At 41.8% G+C, this 25,746-nt stretch overlaps 1 protein-coding gene across 1 annotated transcript in view; it reads left to right on the top strand.

Moving 5' to 3' along the window:
• The window catches only part of LOC139748174 (zwei Ig domain protein zig-8-like), a 48,418-nt gene that overhangs the window by 12,412 nt on the left and 10,260 nt on the right, over positions 1-25,746 (top strand). The window contains exons 2-5 of the mRNA XM_071660934.1: positions 1,114-1,568; positions 7,371-7,501; positions 21,689-21,766; positions 22,842-22,974. Coding sequence (XP_071517035.1) covers positions 1,466-1,568; positions 7,371-7,501; positions 21,689-21,766; positions 22,842-22,974 — 445 coding nt within the window. The 5' untranslated portion in view covers positions 1,114-1,465. The remainder of the gene's footprint in view (positions 1-1,113; positions 1,569-7,370; positions 7,502-21,688; positions 21,767-22,841; positions 22,975-25,746) is intronic.

Genomic DNA, 25,746 nt, shown 5'->3' with positions numbered 1-25,746 from the left:
ACACAAGATCATCAAAAGACTCTATGATGATCCATACCACTGCCTGCATGATGGTAATTCCTAAACCAGCCCTATAATGCCACAGAACCTTCGGTGGATGAGTTATCCACTGGTAGTGATGATATTATCCCATGTGTGGTTGGTAATCCATGACTGAGTTCATGATGTAATAATCCTATTATAGAAGGGTGGCCAGTGCGATGATCCACACCATCATAAGATGTTGATTTGTATTACATTTTTTGAGTTATATGGACTTATTCTTATAGCCTGATGGTCTGACCTTTCGAGCACCTCGGTATGGTTCTTCTTATCGTGTCGTGACCTTTGACCTGATACGTAAGGGTTAGGTCAAAGACCAAACCATCATATGGAATGGTTGTATCGTCGTTCTGAAGAGTTGAATTTTCATACATACATCTCACATTAAGAAACTCAACTCTTTTAGCAAATCCTGAAAGCAGTGTAAGTTTCTCTATGCCTCTGGAGTTTGAACACTCATCTTTATCCCCTTTGCCTTTGTACAATGGCACTATGCATGTATTCTGCCAATCCTCAGGCATTTCCCCATGATCCATACATACAGTGAATATTCTTACCAGCCAGTCAACTACAGAGTAACCTCCTTTCTTAATAGATTCTACCGCAGTGCCATCCAAACTCTCTGCCTTGCTGGATTCCATATTCCGCAGTGCTTTCACTACCTCTTCTCTCTTAAGCAAAAAGTACAAAAGTGAGTGAGTAGACAGAAGTACGATTATGTAAATGGAATATTCGACTGCAGCTACAGGATGGCAGAAGGGAAATGTCGCTACAAGTTACGTACACACGCAACCACATGTTCATAGGCATACCCTTTCACCATGGATTATTATAAGTCCAATGTTCGGAGAATCATGAAATTGCTAATGATGGTAAGTTTATGTTGTCATTTCTTTACCTGATCGTGGTAAAAGTGATCTGATTTCTCTCCTCGTCACCATAAGAAGCGGAGATATACGACCATTCAAATGTTTTGTATACCATTTGTTTTTGTTTTTGTTATAGGACCTAATACTTTACTAAGCGGTCATAGAGTCATGCATGCATTCAAATCCTTTTTTTTTTTTTCAGGTTCGGTAACGCAAGACAATGAAAACCTTTCGTGCTGAGAACCGAAGATCAACGCTGATACTCTTCAAGGCACAGGGAAAATAAAGTTGATTGACAGATAGATCAAGAAGACTGAGGAAATCAAGGAAAACTACGTTAACAATCATAACGTAAAATGGAAAATACCAAAACCGATTCTAAGCGCATTTGAATATCCAAAGCATAATAAGAGAACATAACACTAGATCTACGTAGGCACAGCAAATCAAGAAGACAGCGTCATACAACGTGTGGGGAAAGTATAAGGTAGAACTGGATAACAGGCAAAGAAGACAGACATACTAAAGCGAGAGCTTATTTCTGGCGGACATGAATGCCTCCTCCTCCCTGCTGTAACCTCCCATGTGAACCAATGGTGTCCACCACTCTCTTGTACCGCTGTCACCTTCTGCTGTGGCTCCTCTGCTCTTACCTCGGTAAGTAGGTCTGATTTGCTCCCTCTCTCTCTCTCTCTCTCTCTCTCTCTCTCTCTCTCTCTCTCTCTCTCTCTCGCTTTCAAAAATTAGTGCGAAAGTCTTTCTTTTTTTGTGTGCATATTCTCATAAAACAGTTAATGCCTTAACAATTCTAATTTCATATTTGATAAAACATTCAATTGGGGTGAAAAATACAGTAAATATCAAAGGCTGTTCGAATTGAATTAACATCTTATCAGAATATGTTGGCGCAAAACTCAGCATTATCAACCAACAATTTATTAGAAATTGATAGTCTAATGTTTTGTCTTGTTTTAATGACTCAAGAATCATAATTTGTAATGTATTCAACATTTTAGTCATTGATCTTGCAGTTCTCCTTAAGAACCATATATGAATACGATAATAGTATACATGGCCTTAGTCAGAATAAGAGTTCATATACGAACAGAACAGATGGTACTGTAATTCGAATATTGATATACGCGTTTACTGTGACGAACGCAAATAAATGTATGAAACGCTTCGTTCCCGTAATATTATCTCATTAAAAATGACATCAATCAGGGATTCTTTGCTTCCTATGTCTTCTCAGTTTACATTACCAATAGACAAAAAACAAGATCTTTATAATAGCAGAGGCGAGAACCAGTTCTATAATAGATTATCTAAATAGTGAAGATAGCGACGGTGTCCGCGCTACTTGCTTATGTATATATATATATATATATATATATATATCACCATAATGAATAACACACAAGTTTCATATGATAGCGAAGATATTCGCCTTTCCACCACTATCTTTGTTCTTATATGTATTTGTGAGATCACTTTTTTCTGTGTTTTACATTCGTGTTGCTCGTCTCTCAGTATCGTATATGTGTACCGTATATTTATCAATATGTATGTATGCACACCCACACACATACCCCAGCCAAGACCAGCCACCCATCTATCTAGTTTTGATGCGAGAACACAACAGGATTTTTGGGAATACATGAATATGTGGATTACTATTTAACAATGAACTCTATGGTTGGCAGACCCAACCGTCAGCACCCCCACCCATGCGCAAACACACACACACACACACACACACACACACGTTTCTCTATGTATACTTAGAGACTCAATGTTATTCACGAAATAATGAGTTCTCGTTCGTGCAATAAATTCTAAGATTGGCTCCACCTCGCTGAGAGCATAACAATGTTCCCAGGATTTTCCGTCTAAAGTTCTTATATATTTAAATACAGAATCTTATAGGCAAGTCATTAAAGAGGAGAAAAAAGGAAAAATAACATTACAAACCAGAGGAAAGAAGAACATTTCGGACGAAGGTTCTCACTATAGCGAACCCGTGAGAGAAGAACAATTTGAGATCGAAAATCTAGTGAAAGTCCTCCTCTATGAATCATGGATTCGGACGCACTCTAGCAGCCAGGGACACATGGAACTGTGTGTGTGTGTAGTGCCGGAAGTGTAAGCTTGTACATGATCCTGACACAGACTGCAGCACCTAAGTTTGTACATGATCCTGACACAGACTGCAGCACCTAAGTTTATACATGATCCTGACACAGACTGCAGCGCCTAAGTTTATACATGATCCTGACACAGACTGCAGCACCTAAGCTTGTACATCATCCTGACACAGACTGCAGCGCCTACGTTTGTACATGATCCTGACTCAGACTGCAGCGCCTAAGTTTGTACATGATCCTGACTCAGACTGCAGCGCTTAAGCTTGTACATCATCCTGACACAGACTGCAGCACCTAACCTTGTACATGATCCTGACAGACAAATACCTCGCTTTAACTTTCAGCTTCGTTTCCTCCTGATTCCAGCCTTCGGTCGATGCAAGAAGGTGGACAGAATAGTCCTGTGTGTAACAGTGGCCACGGCCATCGTATAATGAGTTCTAGGGACATGCGTGACGTTCGCTAGGACTGCGTGTGGTGCAATGGGACGTTACCAGAGAGAGAGAGAGAGAGAGAGAGAGAGAGAGAGAGAGAGAGAGAGAGAGAGAGAGAGAGATTCGGGAACACATATGGCCAAATCATGTCGCCAGTTTTCCAAACAACCAGTAATGTATATTGAGCATGACCAATTGCCATCATACTCGTGCTCCATCTCCAGCATGCGTCTGTGACGTGCCACTTCCCAGGGAGAAAGAAGATTGCGAGGTTGAGTATGACACACTGTATGGCTGACTTACTCGCTCGTTCGCTGCTCCAAGGTCTATAATAACTTTATAACAGTTTGGTTTTACAGCACTGGGGTAGGACTGATTCTTAGAATCACTACTCGAGAAACAATATTAAAATCTCTCTCAAGATGTGGTACTTGCGATACTCTTTCTAAAAATTATCTATTAATATCTAGTAGATTATTAGGCAGGAGATCTTCAAGATGGAAGAGGAGTCATAAAAGGGTATTTTAATCAAGACATATTATATATGCCTAAAAGATTCGCTTCTCTTCGTGCATGGAGGATGAATAAGATGTCTTGTTGTATACTTGGACACTGACTGCCAGTTGATGATCCAACACTTACATATACCATTTGGGAAACTGAAATAGAGCTTTTAACTCAAGATTCTTTTGTTGTCATTTTGTGGGTTGTCTAAGTTTGCAGTCGACTTCGGTCTTCACTAAGTTCTGATATCTGTTTCTTCATCGTCTTGTGACCCCAGACTTCGGTTCGTCTGGTGGCAGGTGTCTGGTGCAAGGTTCAGTGTGATCTCCTGGACTATATAATTTTCACACTTCTTTCCATTTTCCACAAGCCACACTGCACAAGATAACAAGCATACTCAGCAAACGCCTTTTTCTTTAGTAATTTCTCTAGTTACACGTACTGTATGCATGTATGGCATGGTTTGCGTTGCTCCTGTTAGCTCAACATGTTGTGTTATCAACAGTTGTTAAAGGTTAGTGTTTGGATGTTGTGGTAGGATAGAAGATTATGTTTACCAAATCCGAAATAACCTTTTTTTTTCCTGGTTACACATACGTACAACATTCTATATCCTGGTTACACATACGTACTACATTCCATATCCTGGTTACACACACGTACAATATTCTATACCCTGGTTACATATACGTACTACATTCTATATCCAGGTTACACATACGTACTACATTCTATATCCTGGTTACATATACGTATTACATTCTATATCCTGGTTGCACATACGTTCTACATTCTATATCATCGTTTCACCGTGTTATCAACATGGCCCCGATTTCTGTCTTCCTTCTAGTCTAACTTGCCAAACACAGGAGGATCCACTGACTACTTAAACCAAGCCTCATATCTATCTGCCAGGTTATTGTCATCTTCCATCACCAGACTCGTCATACATCCACCAGCGAGTCCTATACAGAAGCTGTTACTGTATCTCTATTTGAAATTCGTAGATATGACAAGTATGGCCTTATGTCACGGAGACTTGAGGCCAGGTTGGAGACACTGATAAAATAACGTCAGGTTGTGGAGGTGAGCGTCCATACTTGATGTGTCTCGTATATATTCATAACACGATTTCTAACACTCTCTCTGGCACCATTGCCTTGTATTTCTGACACCAGAAAAATATCGTTTGTTTGTGATATTCAAATTTTCATTTAATGTTGCTCATTGATTAATGGTTCTCATATATCTCTACCGATACGCTCAGTGATGTTTCTGGATGATAAAGTATCATGTGAACTGAGGGCTTTTTTTTATTTGTAACTTCACACACACACACACACACACACACACACACACATATATATTATATATATATATATATATATATATATATATATATATATATATATATATATATATATATATATATATATATATATATATATATACGTTTTTTCTTTTCTCTTAACTTGATCGCCGCTTCCCGATTAGCAAGGTAGCGCCAGGAACAGACAAAGAATAACCAGATACGCTCACATCCATTCTCTAGCTGTCATGTGTAATGTATCGTAACCACAGCTCCCGCACCACAACTAGGCTCCACAGAACTTTCCAATTTAGCTGCATATCACCTGCTGAACCGATCACATCTCCAGCCAGCAGTGCATCACCTGCTGGGTCACTCATAAACCCGGGGTTATGGTACATCACCTGGCAAGGCAGATATTCCAAGATGGATGTATTTGTAGAACGTGACTGACCATTCCTATGTGTGTGTGTGTGTGTGTGTGTGTGTGTGTGTGTGTGTGTGTGTGTGTGTGTGTGTGTCTGTGTATCTCTTTGCTAGTGTGTTTTAACGTAGACAACGATACGTGTCTCTGGGCATAACCGGGTACTATAGGTATTCATCGTCAAGGCCTCTTGTTATAATGGATATTTTGTAGGATCCTAGCACTTGTTATATGCAGAGGAGTGAGTGGCCAGACCTAAAAGAGACAAGTAATAATAAGACGTCAATTCTACCCAACCGATGATACTTGGTGCCTTTTGATTCACCGTATATCACTGAGAAGCCGACAGCTTCTGCAATGGAAAGATGGATTTATACACCACTTGGTAGTGCCTGATGGTAGAGTCACAAGGCTAAGGTTACGAGTTGTCATGGAGGACTTGTGTATGTTGAGATATCGTTCTTGCTGGTTTAACACTGGTCTATCGTCCTGCACAGAAGGTTTACTCCAGGTTTGTGCATGTAGCGCTGAGTGCTCTTGCTTGGGTGAACACAGCGGTTGGAAGAGTTGACCACTTCTTCATATATTGACAAACGTTTATGTGGAGGAAAGTTTGTAGTGTTGAACGTCTCTGTTTTGTTCGTCCTCTGAAGGGATATAAAGACTAGTTACTTGTTAATGGAAAGGAGAAAGTAAGCAGGCAGAGTGGATAGTGGTGGGACAATATGACCGACCCAGTCGCTGTTCACAGTTAAAACTTTGGCTCGGTCGTGGCCTGGCACTGAGCCACGTTAGACTGAAGGTTTTCAGGGAGCAAGGGTCACTAGGGTAGTTAGAAGCTATGAATCACTCAGGTTTATATGTCTGGGAAAGGCTATGGTCACTCATGACCCGTATTTCTAACGTCCTCATATCTGTCTGATTTTTCACCTAATAAGAAAGGGTGAAATGGTGTGCCGTGGCCTGAAGCATACCAAAAAAAGAACATGTGGGAGAGGAAATAAGAAGGTAGGGGTGTGAAGTTGCGACAACATGCACATGTGAAAAATGAGGCAGGTCATCCTAAGACGAGGAGTTTATTGCGAGTCTTGCCTGAGGTCAAGCAGTCCACTGTTGGTCAGTCACATTGACCTAGGTAGATAAGTCTTGATAGTATTTAGCAATTCATGCCATGTGAAGACGTGTAGGAGAGGAAAGTAAAATCACACACACACACACACACACATATATATATATATATATATATATATATATATATATATATATATATATATATATATATATATATATATATATATATATATATATATATATATATATATATATATATATATATATATATATTGATAGATAGATATATCACACACTTACGTGTCCATGTACTACAGAATTTATTCCACTAAAATTCATACCATCAGTAATATACACAAATAAAGATTTTTGTGTTCTTTTGGTTTTCATCTTTGTCCGTGTGATGTGGCATCTCCACTCGTTCTTCTGTCCACTTCCTTGTTTCCTCATGTCTTAGTGTCCTCCTCCTCCATGTATGTTATTCCTTTCCCCTGTTACATATCCTCTTCGTGTCAGTTTCCCCACCAAGGTAGACGTACATATGATACACCTTTCATCATTTTCTATCGGCAGCAGGCGTGGGCGTGGCTGACGGGTGGTGGGGGAAGAGTCCGGAGTTTGGTCGTGCTGAAGACACTGTTACTGTGGAAGAAGGAGAGACGGCCAAGCTTCCCTGTGTCGTCTACCATCTCAACGAGAGAGCGGTAAGAGCCGGCATATTACTGTCAAATAGACAGAGGTGGGAAACCTGTTATCCTGTTTTTATTATTTACAGGAAGCACTAAGCAAGAAGATTGCCCTTGTGTTACTCCTTCCTTGTGTCTTCAAGGGTACAAGGAAGAGATTGGTGTTGTCCTTATGTCTTGGTGGCGAGAGAGAGAGAGAGAGAGAGAGAGAGAGAGAGAGAGAGTGAAGTGTGTAGGACTCAGCCAACACTTGTGTCTCGTACCACCTCAGCAACAGATCTCTGATTGGGATTATCCTAACACTATCTTGTGTTGGGGAATGAAGAATGAACTGAGGAGGAAACGGAACAGAAAGGCAATTGTGTCCACCTTGTTAGAGGATCTTTTGAGTTGATTCGTCCCCTACCAACAAAGGGAAGGTTTAGGACACGGAAGGAAGCAAAGTTTCAAAGCATCCTCGTAATGATTTCTCACGTCAAGAACACATCTGGGGTGCTGCAAACTCTGGCCAGCTCACCTGAATGTTCGTTAGACGACTGTCGGGGTTTTAGAGAGAAGAGAAGAGCTTAGTACAGGGAATCGGTAATAGATAGTCTTATGTATTATTTGTAAGGTGATACAGTATTAATGGTGATTGACTGCGTGGTGTGAGAAATGTGGTCTTAGAGAAATGCATCACCATATGGAACATTACGGTACTTAAAAGTCATTATCAGCTTCCTAAAATCACACTAGTTACAAAATGTTTAGCTAGGAAATTATTGTGAAAAATGCTTTGAAGTTATGTGTATTTAGAAGCCACTAAGAACACCCGACAGTCACCACAGCTACTTACAATTCACGACAACGAGTACCCGAAAGTCATCACAAGTCACCACAAGTCCTTCTCGTCTCTACAAGTCATCACAGAGAGAACATCACAGTTCAATCCGAGACTTCGTATTACCACTTGAAATTTCCCAGATGTTACCATAACTAGTTATACTTATCTTCAGTACAAATGTTCACGTTAGTTCTGGTTACCATAAGTGGCTATAATTCGTAAAAACCATTCGATTTACTACGAGTCGTATTTTGCCACTATAAGTTATCAGTCACCGTACATTTCTTACGTCAATCTCCGAAGATAATAATGGTCTCTTTGAGTCTTCCTGTCTTCAAAAGCCACAAGGAATTGCTACAAATCACCATATTTTTACAAGTCAGGTTTGATAACCATAAGCTACTGTGAGCCACAACAAGCTATTTCAAGTCATGCAAAGACATTGCAGGTTAACAGAACTCTTGTGTAGCCAGGAGAAGTCCTAAGCCCAAAAGTTAACCAAATTTCTCCAAGTCTCCTCGTCAAAACGAGCCAAAAATCGCCCAAGAAGCTACATCTGGCCCTGTCACCTTCCCCGGTCTAGCGTCTTTCCGCTGTGTGCGTCACGTCCTGCAGGGGGCTTGCTGCAGCTGCCAAAATATGAGTGTCGCAAGCCTTCCTGCTGGGGTTCACGCCGTGCTGCCTCCCAATACCTGGCACACTCGTAACTCCGGCAGAGGAGGCTGGAGACGACACGCCTTAGTCGTTGACGTGGTGGTAGTGAGGTCCTCCGCAGCTGTGACCCATTGCTCGACCTTACGTCTGACCAGTGTCTCTGCTCTGATCCTCACACTTGTTACTGCAGTCCTAATCTTCGTGATCCTAATAGAGTACTGATTTTCACGCCCATTTTGTATATCTGCTTGCCATCCCTTCGTTTCTTTATATGTTATTTCACTGTTGCTTGACCACTTGTGTAACCACTGATCTTAATGCCTTTATTTTCTCTCTTTTCTATGCTTTCATTGTAGGTAAACTCTTTCTGTCTACACTGAAGCTGTCTCAGCTAGTCACTGCCTTCGTGCCCATACTTCATGGTGTTTATATTGATAGCATCATTGTAGAACATTCGTCATTAAGATTTTAGTCATTCTATCTTATCACTGACTGTCACTGTCTGTGCGCACTAACGTTCTTAGACCTGAGCCTTAACTCACTGCTCTTTACGGCCTCACTGTTCCTCTCTAAACTCACTGCTCTTTACGGCCTCACTGTTCCCCTCTAAACTCACTGCTCTTTACGGCCTCACTGTTCCCCTCTAAACTCTCTCTACATCATGTCATTACCCCCCTTGCCTGAGCCTCGCTCTGGTCACTCACTGCTTCTCCCAGATATCTTCATGCTCTTCTATGACTCAACTTACTGACCTTCCAAGCATCTACTTCTCATCTTCCAGCCCTCATAAACTTCATCTCCCCCTCTTCCAGCCCTCACAAACTTCATTTCCCCCTCTTCCAGCCCTCTCAGTCTTCTTAAACCCTCTCCTAGTCCTCCCAACATTTACTTGCCCCTCTTCCAGGCCACCATAATCACTTTCCCTCTCCCACCCCCCTCCCAATCTTCACTACTCTTTTCGCAGCACTGCCAACGCTCACTTCCTCTCTCTCTCTCTCTCTCTCTCTCTCTCTCTCTCTCTCTCTCTCTCTCTCTCTCTCTCTCCTCCCCCCATCCTTTACTTCCCTTCTCTCTCTCCGTCCTGACTGCCTCAGCCCACAACGCCTCATGCCAGGGATCATAAAGGAGCTAGCAGGAGCCATAACAACGACTGAGACCACCACACAGCGAGGATTACTATAGCGAAGAAACCAACATAATGTACCACAAGCAAATCCTTCCCTCACACACACACACACACAGAGTCCAGTGCGCCCGGTAGACCACCAGTACACGGCGTCATAGCGCAGTGAACCCAGTCGACCTCCAATGCTCAAATAAGCTCACAGCTTTGACAAGACTTGCATCCATAGCATCCACGAAGAATATCTTAAAAGATTGTTTGTTACTTAAAGCTACCGTACGTTAGGAGGGCTCAGGGTTCGGTGCTGGGTGTTAGTAACAGGGAAAGAGAGATAACGAGGTAGTTGATGATAGTTTGCCGACGTAGGATGGACTCGAGCGAGGCCAGGCTAAAACCCTCGCATTAAAGCTACGATGCAAAAATCCTGGGGGGAAGGCTGAGTGGTTTTTGGACTGTTTACTGAGTCAGTGGAGCGTGGATGGAGATAGTGTTGGAGATCCTGGAGGGAGATAGTGAGGGAGATATGTCTTGGACAGCAAGGGGAGTTGTGTGGGAGATCGTAGGGGGAGATAGTGAGGGGAAATATGTGGTGGGCAGTAGGCGAGATATGTGGAAAAGGTCTCAGAAGGAGATGTCTGGAGGACAGTAGGCGAGATGTGTTGAAGATCCTGGGATGAGATAGCGAGAGATATCAGGAGAATGGTGAGTTAGATCTATGTTAAGTGAAATAGCTGCTACGGAAGGCTCATAAGAAATAGTATAGAAAAGATGCCAGACAGAGGAGTGATATATAGATATAGATATGTCTGGGAAAGTACCAGATATTTCTGGGAGACATGAAGAGTCTAAGAGGAGTAAATCCTCACTTAGCTCCTTGCTCTGTTCTTCTTTTTTTTTTGAAAGTAATACAAGAAGGGAGATTTCGAGCCACCAGCTCCCGGCTCTCTTATTCGCCTTTTACGAAACGCAGGGAATACGTGGGCAGTTTTCTTTCTTCAATAACCCCAGGGGTATGTATATATATATGTATTCCTATGCTTAAGCATCTACTAGTGGTAAAACTGTCATGTTTTAAGATATGTGATACACAGGAGACCTTGAGTCTGGTATGTAGATAACATACACAAGAATGATTTGGGAGAAGAAGCTCGCCTTTCCTAGGATGTCAATAGCCTTTTATGTAACAGTGAATAGTGGGGGAGATGCCATGGGGGCAGGAGACTTCCACCCCTCATCACTAGCGACATAAAGGCGTCTTTCAAAGTGCTGGGTGGGAAGTTTTCATGTTTTACACACACACACACACACACACACACACACACACACACACACACACACACACACACACACACACACACACACACACACACACAGACACGTGCGAGCGCGCGCGCTTACTTGAGAATATAAGCAAACGCACATATAGAAACACAAACCATAGTGGTGCGGTGGCTAATGTTGCTCCCTTACCAATCTCAAGGGCCCAGGTTCGATTCCTGGACAGGGTAGCCGCCTCGTTCATGCTAGGTGACAAATACGTAGCTGGCGAAAACTAGGCGTGTGTGTGTGTGTGTGTGTGTGTGTGTGTGTGTGTGTGTGTGTGTGTGTGAATATATGAGGTTAAAACAGGGCTTATATAAAGGTTTAGAGACGAAAGCATACTTGGAAGAACGAGGGAAGTGAGGGAAAAAGACTGACGAAGAAAACGTGAGACACTGAGGAGATGACGAAAGAGCAGACCATCCATCTATTACCTCAGAGAGGTCAGAAATTTTCCATTATGCGAATCTTAGACTGAAATTATTGTTCATGAATGCGTCTAGATTACGAGTAAATGGAAGAGAACTAGAGTTCAAGGACTAAATTAAAGGTGAGCACATCTGATAACAATGGAGTAATGATGATGATAAAGAGATAAGATCCGATCTACTCTTGTCCAGAGCATGGAGGTGGGAAGGAGCAGATAATGGAGGAATGAGACTAAGAGAGCACATCTGATAACAATGGAGTAATGATGATGATAAAGAGATAAGATCCGATCTACTCTTGTCCAGAGCATGGAGGAGGGAAGGGAAGGAGCAGACATAGGAGGAATGAGACTGTCCCTCTTAATAAGGGCCAATATCACTTATTAGAAACTATTGATGGATGGCCCATGCAAACAGGACATGATGGAAATAGAAAGTATAGAAAAGAATGTTAGTGTTAACTGTCTATAATCCCCAGAAGAATTTTAATGAGCCAGAACAAATATACAAAGAGAAGTATGATGGACCAATTTGGATAGAATAACAAGCAGAGACAAGCACTTTACAGATAGAATACAATTCTGATTATAGGAATTTCAATTTATAAACAAACAGGTTAGAAGAATTTTGAATCTTATGGAGGTAGAATGTCATAGGGAGACACAAGTTCCTACTGTGTATATATGAAAGTGTCACAAGACACAAGTTCCTACTGTGTATACATGAAAGTGTTACAACGGCACTGTCACACAAGAATCAGAGGGTCTGATACATGAGTATCAACACGTCTTACCTATACACATATGAACATAGACAATGCCAATATTGGATATGATACATTAATCACTCAGTACTTAAGCATGATTATTTGGTACAGCAGGATATAAAACTTTCAGAGAGGAAAACAGAGACAAATGGGGCTATATATATAATCATGGAGATTACGAAGAACCAAACACATTCTTTGAAATCATGTATTGGGAAATTAAGCTCTGTAGCCATGATACAGATCATATTATATAATCGGTTCTGTGAAATCCATAATGAGGTAGAGCTTAAAGGTGTAACTGTGGAAGAGATTCTGGTGGCAGCCAATATTTGAAAGTTATACGAGAACAAGGAACGAGTATAACAAGAAAAGGAAAGTGATGTTGCGAAAGAAAGATGATCATTCAAACATTTCAATAAATTTATCCTAATTAGTCTGCCAGCTGAAGAACGACTTCTTTTATGTTTCTTTTTCTTCTCCTTGCAGCATACTATGTATTCAGTAACCTGAATCGAATGTATAAGTGCTTTTCTCCTGCTGCAGACATGGAGTTCTAGCCTATTTCATAGTGAATTTAAACATCTTTCAGTTTGTTCCTTGGTGCATTGAATGGTTGCTTCTGTTAATGTCCCTGGAATTTATCTTTCAGTTTGGAGCCTTTGATTTTTCTGCTTAAGAAAGATGGTTTAAGTAAGGGGTTGCCGTTGCAGGGGTCAATCAACGTGGAAGTGTGTTGGAGATGATATGGAGTGTAGGAGCAAAATACTATAGTATACTAATGGAAAAATGGCTTTAGTCATCATGGGCTAGTTAACACGCGGTGGTAAGGGGAAGTACTGGATGCAAGTAGTGTGTAAGAGTGCTGGGGGAAAACCTTATCTGGAGAGTGGTGGAGGAGAGTGGTGGAGGAGAGTGGTGGAGGAAAGTTTTAGGGAAGGCCATGCAGGAGGGATCTTGGGAAAGAAAGTATGGGGAAATTTTTGGGAAAGATGATACAGGAAAATTGGTCGAGTAAGAGAGAGAAAGAGAGAAGTGCAAAAGTAAAATGGTGTCGGATTATGATGAAGGAACTTGAAGTGAGTGATGGAGCGAGCTACTACAGAGAAGTACTGAGGGAAGTTCTTGTATGAAGCTATTAAAGGAAAGTGCTGTGGTTGAGAGTTGCAGAAAGTTTCAGGTAGAGTACTGGCAACACCTTGGGGGCTAGAATGTTGGCAAAGAGGGAAGAGGGGCCCAGGTGGGTAAAGGGAAGATGGGCTATGGTGGGTGAGAGAAGGACTGTGGTGGATGAGAAAAAACGGGCTCTGATGGGTGAGGGGAAAGGGGTTCTGGTAGGTGAGGGAAGAGGGGTTCTGGTGGGTGAAGGGAGAGAGGCTCTGGTGGGTAAGGGAAGAGAGGCTCTGGTGGGTGAGGGGAGAGAGGTTCTGGTGGGTGAGGGAAAAAGAGCTCTGATGGATGAGGGGAGAGAGGTTTTGGTGGGTGAGGGAAGAAGGGCTCTGGTGGGTGAGGGAAGAAGGGCTCTGGTGGGTGAAGGGAGAGAGAGGTCTTGATGGATGAGGGGAGAGAGGCTCTGGTGGGTGAGGGAAGAAGGGCTCTGGTGGGTGAAGGAAATCATTTTGCTGAATTTTGGATTGGATATCGACCAGCAGCCCAGCGAGGACCTTCTCCTTTGTTGCTGCAGTTCTGTGTTATTTATTTCTATTGTCAAACATGATATTGGCCAAGCAATCAGGGGGGTTGTGGATATGCCCTGGGAAATACCGTTCAGTACTGTTAACAGTTGCCAGCGAAGAAGAGGAGGAAGAAGTGGAAGAGCAATAAGTAGGAGAAGAAGAGGAAGAGCAAGAAGTAGGAGAAGAAGAGGAAGAGCAAGAAGTAGGAAAAGGAAGAAGTAGGAGAAGAAGAGGAAGAGCAAGAAGTAGGAGAAGAAGTGGAAGAGGAAGAAGTAGGAGAAGAAGAGGAAGAGCAAGAAGTAGGAGAAGAAGAGGAAGAGGAAGAAGTAGGAGAAGAAGTGGAAGAGCAAGAAGTAGGAGAAGAAGAGGAAGAGCAAGAAGTAGGAGAAGAAGAGGAAGAGCAAGAAGTAGGAGAAGAAGAGGAAGAGGAAGAAGTAGGAGAAAAAGAGGAAGAGGAAGAAGTACGAGAAGAAGTGGAAGAGCAAGAAGTAGGAGAAGAAGAGGAAGAGCAAGAAGTAGGAGAAGAAGAGGAGAGATGATAAGATTATGACATTAAAGTGACATATATCGAGTGGGTTTATTGATGTCACCACTCGCCTTCGATTAAGGTTTATCTAAAATCACAAACATGTCTTGGTATATTGTTTATCTTAGCTTCCACTAACACCAAGTTTATTGGTCAACCCAAGACTGTCACTGGTGTGGCACCATCATTACATTTAGCTGTAGCCTCTGTCATGTTTTATGGCGTACTTGTTCCTCAACAAACCTAAGTTGAAAAAAGATTCAAACTCATGTATTGCTAGATATGATATAACAACATATTACAGTGACATAGCATTTAAGATTGATATTACCGAAGCTTCTGTTTCGTGTAATGTATTTCATCTTTGTAAAAATGAACGATATACACCTATGTGAATTTCCAGGAAATGCCGAATTTAGATATCAACATAACATGGAAAATGTTCATACATACACACACACACACACACACACACACACACACACACACACACAAGAGGACACGATTCACTCCGTTCTCTTCTGGAGTCGTCCTCCATGACGGATTTTCATCAAACTCAAACATTTATTTCGCTTTTCTAAACACATGCCAGCACAACGTCAGTCAACATGACGTCTTTAACAGAGTGTAAATTATTCAGCAGCAGATGTGCAGGGCTTGCATGTGTGTGTGTGTGTGTGTGTGTGTGTGTCTCTAACTCATCATATGTGTCCGTGCACATGCACGCACACTTACAAATGCGTGCACTGTGATGCAAGCAAGAGTGTGCAGGTCGCCAAATATACACTAAGGTAATCTTGGTAGCAACACCAAACTCCACATTTCCTTGTGAAAAAGGTTTCCATATAGCATATCTCTAGTTTGAGCTTTGTTATTCTGTTGTGTATATAATGCAGGAAGACACAAGGGAAAAAGAATTTTTTTTGGGGGGGAGGGGCTGAATTTCAGATCGGGAACCGACCCACTGCTGAGCAAGGAACGAGTTCTTAGCAGAATATACATTGACCACCCATTTCCTTTTGGAAAATTGATAGTGACAGACAGATTACGACACTACTAATTGCTAGAATACAACTTTAACAGATGAGTGTGATTATGGACTAGTCTGTTAAATGTCAAATGCATGACAAGAATTTTGTACTGGGTACAGGATTATTGCTCACAAAAGTCTCGTTCAAATGTATCTGAAAAACTAATGAGTATTTCATATATCTCTTATTTCACAGCCTGTATCACATCACATCCACACAATACCAGCTGCTGTTAAGGGAGAACTCTGGGAGTGCTTTGGCCATCACTGTATATATATATATATATATATATATATATATATATATATATATATGTATATAATCCCTGGGATAGGGGAGAAAGAGTACTTCCCACGTATTCCCTGAGTGTCGTAAAAGGCGACTAAAAGGGGAGGGAGCGGGGGGGCTGGAAATCCTCCCCTCTCATTTTTTTCTTAATTTTCCAAAAGAAGGAACAGAGAAGGGGGCCAGGTGAGGATATTCCCTCAGAGGCCCAGTCCTCTGTTCTTAACGCAACCTCGCTAACGCGGGAAATGGCGAATAGTATGAAAAAAAAAAAAAAAATATATATATATATATATATATATATATATATATATATATATATATATATATATATATATATATATATATATATATATATATATATGACTACATAGAGTTGCGTTTCATCATAAGACAATTCCCTGTCGTGTGTGTAACCCATTAGAAGGTTGGCAATGCTTGGACATACAAATTTACTTCCAGGGTTTACTACTTTGTGATCAAGGAGAAAGTCATGTCCAATGTTTATTCACATGAGATATATACAGTGTTGGTCACAAGCATATGCAACACTGGTCAGAGACATGTAAGATATTGATCAGAAAACTGTTTGTATAATGTTTACCGAGTTACCTGCGCTATATTACTAAGACATTTTCGTTTGGAAAGGGAATTGTTTATCTAAATATTGGTTCCTTGTATATATATGCTCTGTTGTTGTGTGTTTCCACATTTCTGAGTTTATGTGTATCTGTTCCTCTAACTTGTGCTATTGTGGCACTATACACGCTCAACCACGTATATTCAGAATAGAATTTTAATAGACATGATACGGGCGCATCATAAAAAAGCTGTTTGTAGAATCTGATTAAATAAAGGAGATGCACGGGAAAAGGATACTGGGCATTTTAAGATCAGTGTTCAGTCAGTGGGTACGGAGAGTGCATTTCTTCCGATGTGGCGCAACTGCTGAAGTGGATGAGTTGCTGATGTGAGAGCAATCGCTAAGGCAGGCGCAGTTGTTGGCGTGGGGTACAGCTGTTGGCGTGGGTGTAGCTGATTGGCGTGGGGTATAGCTATTGGCGTGGGTGCCACTACCGACATGGGTGCAAATAGAAATGGGATATTTCCCTGACTCAAGACAGATGTCATACAGAAATACGTTTAAATCAAATTTACATCTATGGACCGTCTATGGTCTATGGACCGTCTATGGCACGTGAAGTTTATCCCTGCTGACGATGATGCTTTATCTTCTTCAGTGGACGAAAAGGAGTACATGGTCAATCTGTGCTTCCCCACCGCAAAGGAATCCACTTTATCCTGCTCCCGAGTGGAGTGCAGCGTCAAAAGGCACCAGATATCCATTAAAAGGGATTGTAGGGGTTGCATAACTAACTTCTTACACAGAGCCCATCGACCTTAAGTGGACCCATGAGCATTCCAGGGCCATGCAATATCCCACTGCGTCATCCTATCTCAAGAGGCAATGGCGCTGGTGGCCAGTTTCCAATACGATACTTATTATAATCCACCTCAACTGACGTTCAACACGTAGTGACAGGTCGCTTGCGCCGTTTTAGAACGAGAGTCTAGTGTTTATATTATTATTGGTTTCCCATGTCTCGTAATGCAGTGCATTTTAGTGTTGGCTTATATTTTCCCCATATAGAAACTGGATAACAAGAATGCGTTTTCGTCGAATATCAAACATACCTTACTTAGAAATCCAATTTATTCCGATTGCTTCGTGACAAGTGGCGTCCATTTACATTCCCATATATTAGTTCTTTTATATTCTTTTAATTCAAAATCTATAATTTATTATTATGCAGTTTCTCTCGGTCGGGTAACATGCCAAAGTCGCCTATATACAAACTTAACGTGGATAGATGATTTTTCTGTTATCGCGTGGTAAGTGTTTAAAGTACCAAAGTAATCCATCATTTTCCGCAGTGTAAAAGAAAGTTTTGGAGACGGTAGGCCACTTGCTTCCTCTTGAGGTAGGGAAGACTGCAGAAGTTTGATGTTGTGGGGAAACAGATCAACTGAAGATCGCTCAAGTCTTCGATCGTCCTTGCAATCCACTAGTTGATCTGGCCACTAGATGTTTCCTATTCCTTCTGTTATGTTTTCTGTCTCTTCACATCCTGATGTGTTGTATCCAGTTGGCTCTTGGTGTCCTGTGTTTTGGTTGCATCTTTCTAGATTACAAGATGAGAGATAATCGAATATGAAGCTGTATCCAGTTGGCTCTTGGTGTCTTGTGTTTATGGTGCATCTTTCTAGATTACAAGATGAGAAAGAATCGAATATGAAGCTGTATCCAGTTGGCTCTTGGTGTCCTGTGTTTTGGTTGCATCTTTCTAGATTACAAGATGAGAAATAATCGAATATGAAGCTGTATCCAGTTGCCTCTTGGTGTTCTGTGTTTTGGTTGCATCTTTCTAGATTACGAGATGAGAGATAATCGAATATGAAGCTGTCCTGTGTTTTGGTATGCATCTTTAGATGAACGAGATGAGAGATAATCGAATATGAAGCTGTATCCAGTTGGCTCTTGGTGTCCTGTGTTTTGGTTGCATCTTTATAGATTACGAGATGAGAGATAATCGAATATGAAGCTGTATCCAGTTGGCTCTTGGTGTCCTGTGTTTTGGTTGCATCTTTCTAGATTACACGATGAGAGATAATCGAATATGAAGCTGTATCCAGTTGCCTCTTGGTGTCCTGTGTTTTGGTTGCATCTTTCTAGATCACAAGATGAGAGATAATCGAATATGAAGCTGTATCCAGTTGGCTCTTGGTGTCCTGTGTTTTGGTTGCATCTTTCTAGATTAGAAGATGAGAGATAATCGAATATGAAGCTACACACACACACACACAACACACAAAGCAAAAGTACACATAAGAAATACGCCTCTTCACATGTCAAGGTTTTTTATATATTGGTTTTTAGTAGGTTTACTGCTCCGACGTAGTGCTCATCACATGATGTTCCCAGCACCGTGCACCATGCAGACCCAGAATGTTTATTTGGTCATGAATATCGGAAACAAATACTTAGTGGGTTATAAAGTTGGGGGGATGTTTAGTGGGCCACTTACGATAATTCAATTTCAAGACATACTTAACCTTGCTTATGAAAATGTCTAATCTTCCTGAGAATAGTTCTAGCGTTTGCAAGTTGACCCGTAGTGTATTACGTTATGCTGATGTGAATCTTATATATCTATACTTGTATCTTTACGTGCTCGGATACATTGATGTTTAATCTTATGTTTACCACCATTGAACCTCTGGCCTGGCAGGTGCTCAGAAGCGTAACTCCACGAGAAATATAAATACAATAGTCTTCAAACCCTCCCAGTGAGTTATGTGCTGAAGTGATGTATGGAAATTAATCACTGGTAAGGAGAATTTGCGCAAGGGGGGAAAATAGTGACCTTATCTTCTTTATTACTGGGGTAAATTAACGAACACAGAGAATGCATTTGTAACTGGTTGATGCTATTGCTCCACGTAGACAAGGAGGAAACAGTTTCCTCCTCTGCTTGCCCTTCTGCCCTACAATGGACTGCCTCAGACCTAAATGGTTTAACGTATGAGATGATAACACAGACGGATCCAGGCAATCCAGGACTTTCGCTGGTAACCTGCCTTGGTGTTTTGCCATTATTCCAGGCGATGTCTGGCACCTGTCTACTATTCCGGTTGTAATAGAAGTTTGCTCGCCTGGATATTCAAGTAACGTATTACCAAGTGTCTATGAATGTTCCTGAAAATACCCTAGTACCATGATGAAAGAAATCATCGTGGGTTTATGGGCTAGCCTGAGGGAAAAGGCTACCAGAGCAAGAGTGTATATCACGTACTTTGATGGCTGGTCCATACATTGGGTCGTTTTGAAGTGTGAGTTAACGATCAACCTTAGCCTCGTGGTCTGTACTTCACAGACATGAAGTAACTCGTATGCAGTGATAACATGTAGCATGGAGTGATAACATGTAGCATGGAGTGATAACATGTAGCATGGAGTGATAACATGTAGTATGGAGTGATAACATGTAGCATGGAGTGATAACATGGACAGATGCAATCATGACGCTCGAGAATACGTGATCTTGTTTACCAGCTGGTCATTCTACCAACAAACTCGGTTAAATTTTGGGGGAAGCGGAAGATCCAGCGTTATGATAACCACATTACTTACTCTCCTTTATTACTAGATGGATCGACTGTTTCACAATCATGAGCTAGGCTCGTGGGCTAAGGTCGGCGGGTTCGAGAGTTAGGGAGGCATGAGGGAAGGCCTCTGGTTGGACTTGAAGCACTGCCTCAGCCCAACCATCTTCCCTACACCTTCTAAGATGGCGTGTGAAGAGAGCCAGCCAACGTCTCCCACTGGAACTTAGATTAAGATAAGAGTTCATTATGTTGCTCGAGATACATACAACCATCAACCGTGAGAGCTGATGGTTGTATGCATCTCAATGTTTTCCAGAAGTTTTCTTCTGAGGAAAACCATGGAAATTCAGTCATTAATTCGCATTAAGGAAAAAAAAAATATGGCGGTGTAATTTTCGTCCCATGAACGTCTATATATCTGTAAGATAACTGCTGCCTAGATATGTAGTTTGAAAAAGACCATAACAATACTACTGATAGTTCGGTATATTATCTTTGTTTCACACATATCTTCCGTATCTAAGATATTTCAAATTCCTGAAGTGTTGTTGGTGAAGGAGGGAGTCTTAGCGAACGAGCGACACCAATGTTATTCTACTTCTCTCTCGCTTTCATCTGTTTTTGATAATACAATATAATGCCTCTACGCTTGGAAAGATGTGCATCTTTTCGTGTTGATATATCAGTTTTATCGTGACTTGTTTTTCAACTTCGATTCTGTCTTAGTTGCCAGTTCGTCGATGTACCGAGTCACACTTGATGATATAGTATTGAACACAGAGGAATCGTTATTATGATCATTAGGTCTAAGTATGGCTCAGCCTCTGTTACCAAATCTTTATGGGAATTAGTTTTCGTTTCCTGGTTGAAACACTTGGAATATTCTCTTACTTCCTTATTGTTTACCAGATCCCTTTGCTTCTCTGAGGGAGGGTCTTACACTCTCCTTCATCCGTAGCTGAACACAGAAGTTCGTCAAATTAGCTTTTTGGCAGAGAACTCTTGAAGAATAGTGTGGCATGCCACTAAAACCTACATGCTTACAGTATTTTCTTTAATGTGCTCAATGAACTGCTGGTCATAGACTGGGCTCTATACGTAATATCACATGACCCTAAACAAGAGAGTCATTCTAACTGTTCCATTGGACTCCATATACGTTGTATCACATGACCCTGAGCAAGAGTGTCATTCTAACTGTTCCATTGGACTCCATATACGTTATATCACATGACCCTAAACAAGAGTGTCATTTTAGTTGTTCCAATGGACTCCATATACATTATATCACATGACCCTAAGCAAGAGTGTCATTTTAATTGTTCCAATGGACTCCATATACATTTAATCACATGACCCTAAGCAAGAGTGTCATTCTAAGTGTTCCATTGTTTCTTACGTGGCAGGTGACCTGGCTAAGACGTCGTGATCTCCATATATTGACGGCCGGGCGTCACACCTACTCCGCCGACGATAGGTTCCAGGTAAGTCAACCTCAGACGTCCCTCCCTCCTCCACCGACCACATCTTCTTGTCTGATATGTGTCCCTTAGTCATCCCATTGGGTCAGCGGATGTTGAACACCTTCACACTATCTACTTCCCTCACATACACACACACACTCATCTTCATTACCAGTCGGGAGCTCTGCTTCCTTACACTTTTATACGACCTCACCTTCCCAAAACATGACAGACATATACATCTTTCTCTGTTAAAGCATCTTGCCTACATGACCGCCAGTGCTCTGTGACACTATTATATTTTAGTATTTCTTATTTCACGGAGCTCACAGAGCATTTCTGCGTGTGGTAGAAGGCGACTAAAAGGGGAGGGAGCTAGGGGGGATAGAAATCCTCCCTTCTCGTTTTTAGTTTTCCAAAAGAAGGAACAGAGGAAGGGGGCCAAGTGAGGATATTCCCTCAAAGGCTCAGTCCTCTGTTCTTAACGCTACCATATCGTTCCAATTCACTCTATTCCTTGCACGCATGACCTCATCAGGTGACCTTCCACCCTCCCTCCAACCCTTGCCTAATACCGTCAGGTGCCTCACGTATCATATATACTAAATACATCTCTCAATATCATCTACATTTGCTCGTATCTCGGTATTTCTGAGGACGTGAATCATGAAGGAAAGCGCTCGAGTCCTTGTGATTCATTTTCCTTGTGGCTACTCCCATGAAGAAGGAGAAAGTTATGCAGGTCTTGGACCTTCTTTTTGGAATTTCCTGCATTTTTGAGGATGCTGTGTCTCCGTGGGATATATATATAAGAATATATATACAAGGTACACTCTTGTCGTAGGTGAGTTCTCTCCCTCGCGGTAGTCACCACTTCCAGACGTAGTCCGGATCACCACTGACCATTCGGTGCCTTCAGCAATGCCTTTCTTTACTGAAGTATCAAAACGACAAGTCTTTTTAGCCAACAGCTCTTTTCCCCGATGGTGTTGTTCTGCAACACACACAGACACACACACACACACACACACACACGGGTGGTCTGCACCACGAGCATAATTTTCTCTAAGTAATCGTTGGCCATCCATTCCTGCAGGTGGTGCACACAGAAGGCAGCGACGAATGGACGCTGGTGGTGCGATACGCCCAGCTGAGGGACGCTGGCCTCTACGATTGCCAGGTCAACACCGACCCCAAACTCTCGCGTCCGGTCACCCTCATCGTCCTAGGTAGGGTCGCCCTCAACTTCTTAGGTAGGTCTGCTGGATGTGACGACCTTAATATTCTAACTAGACAGCCCCTCAACATTGTAGGTAGGTCGCTCTCAACCTAACTAGACAGCCCCTCAACATTCTAAGTAGGTCGCTCTCAACCTAACTAGACAGCCCCTCAACATTCTAGGTAGGTCGCTCTCAACCTAACTAGACAGCCCCTCAACATTCTAAGTAGGTCGCTCTCAACCTAACTAAACAGCCCCTCAACATTCTAGGTAGGTCGCCCTCAACTTCTTCGGTAGGTCTGCTGGATGTGACGACCTTAATATTCTAACTAAACAGCCCCTCAACATTCTAGGAGTCGCTCTCAACCTAACTAGACAGCCCCTCAACATTCTAAGTAGGTCGCCCTCAACCTAACTAGACAGCCCCTCAACATTGTAAGTAGGTCGCCCTCAACCTAACTAAACAGCCCCTCAACATTCTAGGTAGGTCGACCTCAACGTCCACAGCAGGTCCTCTCCAGCGTCTAAAGTGGGTCAACCCTTAATGTTCTATCAAGGTCGCGCGGCCCCACTGTCCTACGTGGGTCGTCTTCAACATCCTCTGATCCTCCCAACTGGGTGATGATGCCACGCCTTCGTTCGAACGCTGCTTCACTAAATCTCTTGACATCAGTTTACATTTTCTCGTTGCCGGTGAAGCCCCACGTATCGATAGTATATAAACTGTAGAACTATATATCGATGGTATATAAACTGTAGAACTATATATCGATGGTATATAAACTGTAGAACTATATATCGATGGTATATAAACTGTAGAACTATATATCGATGGTATATAAACTGTAGAACTGTATATATATCCCTAGGCGTATCTACATTTCTCTTTTTCTTTACACCAGTTGAGGCTCGACGTGCCATGGCTGCCAGTACTATGTTATCCCGAGGCATTAGTCAGTATAATGTTCTCACACCTACCTGACCCTCCTCTCCACCACACACACACACACGCGCACACACACACACACACACACACACACACACACACACACACACACACATTTGCTGCTAAGTCCACTCCCAGATATCTAAAACACTTCACTTCCTCCAATTTTTCTCCATTCAAACTTATCGCTAACATTTATTTTAAAGATCAATGTTAACATATCAAAATCATAGCACTAAACCCAACAAACGCTTCGGCCACTTTTCACTCTTGCTTTGATAAATAACCAACCATGACGACAACACTCATGAAAATAACAGAATTCAAAGGAACTGAGAAGAAAAAAACTCCTTTTCCCCCTTTGTTAAAAGGGAAAAAAATTACATGGTCGTTATCCTTTTAAGGGAACTATTCACTTGCCATAGAAATGTGTTCGGTTCTCGAGAGAGGGGCAATCTCACTCACTCTAGTTCCCCCTAGTGGGTGTATGAAAATATGCCACAAACAGCCTCATTCATTGCCGAATTGAGTTCGTTGTGTCGTATGTGGTGAAGTGCGGTGGACGCTGGGTGCTGCTGGAGTGGGAAGTTTCATCCACTTGTGGCTTTACAGTTGGGTAGACCTGTAATGTTGACTGGATTTATATGTTTGATTATGAGAGTCTGATAACGATTTCATGGCTGGAGGGAGTTTACAGTAGGGTCAGCCTATAATGTCGACTGGATTTGTATGTTTGATTATGAAAATCTGATAACTATTTCATGGCTGGAAGGAGTTCTTGTATCAAGAATCGTTGATTGGAGATTAATGACTGAGAGTAAGATATTTTTTGAATCATTCACACTCATCTAGTGATACCGTTGTGCTCGCTAACCAAGATCCATCTTCGGAAATGATGAAAATGAATATCTATTCCAAAGGATTGCTGATTAAAAGTATTGCTGATGACACTAGTGACTGCTGTTTCCTGTGATGCTATTGGTGATGGCTGTTTGATATAAGTGAGGTATATTCTTGCTGTGGAGTATAATATATGTTATGGATACTTCTCCGTTATTATTACTGGCCTGTGGGTTGAAGAAGTTTCTGTATTGTTCACTGTTCATGACTTGACTGTCGGTTATAGAACCATATCTTGCAAGATCTCTGATATTAGAAGAATATTTTCGCCACAGGGAATAGCTTACGTTACAAACATTGTTACAATGAAGTGTTTTGAGTTGTGAAGTATGAACGTTTTAACTACCTCCTTACGTCCATCAGTTTGGTAGGATTATTCCACGTGACGACAAGCCATATATATTGCAGTTTAGCAAAAGAAAGTCTGTATCAAGTAAATTAAACCTTCTCTTATAGGATAATCATTAATTATCAAAATGCTGTATAGTCTTTAGTCTTAGGGCAACAGATATGAAATAACTGACCTGTTCATCTATATATCTTCACTTACATATGAACCCTCTCTCTCTCTCTCTCTCTCTCTCTCTCTCTCTCTCTCTCTCTCTCTCTCTCTCTCTCTCTCTCTCTCTCTCTCTCTCTCTCTCTCGTTCCTTTTCGCACCCTTTCCTGCCTCTCATCTCTCTCGCCCTGCCACCCAACACCACACTAGCTCCAAATCTCACAGATTTAACGAACCACTTTTCACCACTTACCACCCTCCGTGGTGCAGTTCGCTTCTCAGTAAGGCAGGAACTTAACGATCAACTCTTCATATGAACAATTTCATCCGCGCTTTCATCTCGTGAAATCTTTTTGGCTGAAACAATTAGCGAATATCTAAGTCTTCCATGGTTACCTCCCCCTGTGTTAAACACAGACCATCACTGAAACATTCCT

Source organism: Panulirus ornatus, chromosome 73, assembly GCF_036320965.1.
Source record: "Panulirus ornatus isolate Po-2019 chromosome 73, ASM3632096v1, whole genome shotgun sequence".
NCBI classification, from domain to species: Eukaryota; Metazoa; Arthropoda; class Malacostraca; order Decapoda; family Palinuridae; genus Panulirus; species Panulirus ornatus.
The sequence above is the reverse complement of the archived record's forward strand: the minus strand, read 5'-3'. Positions and strand labels throughout refer to the sequence as shown.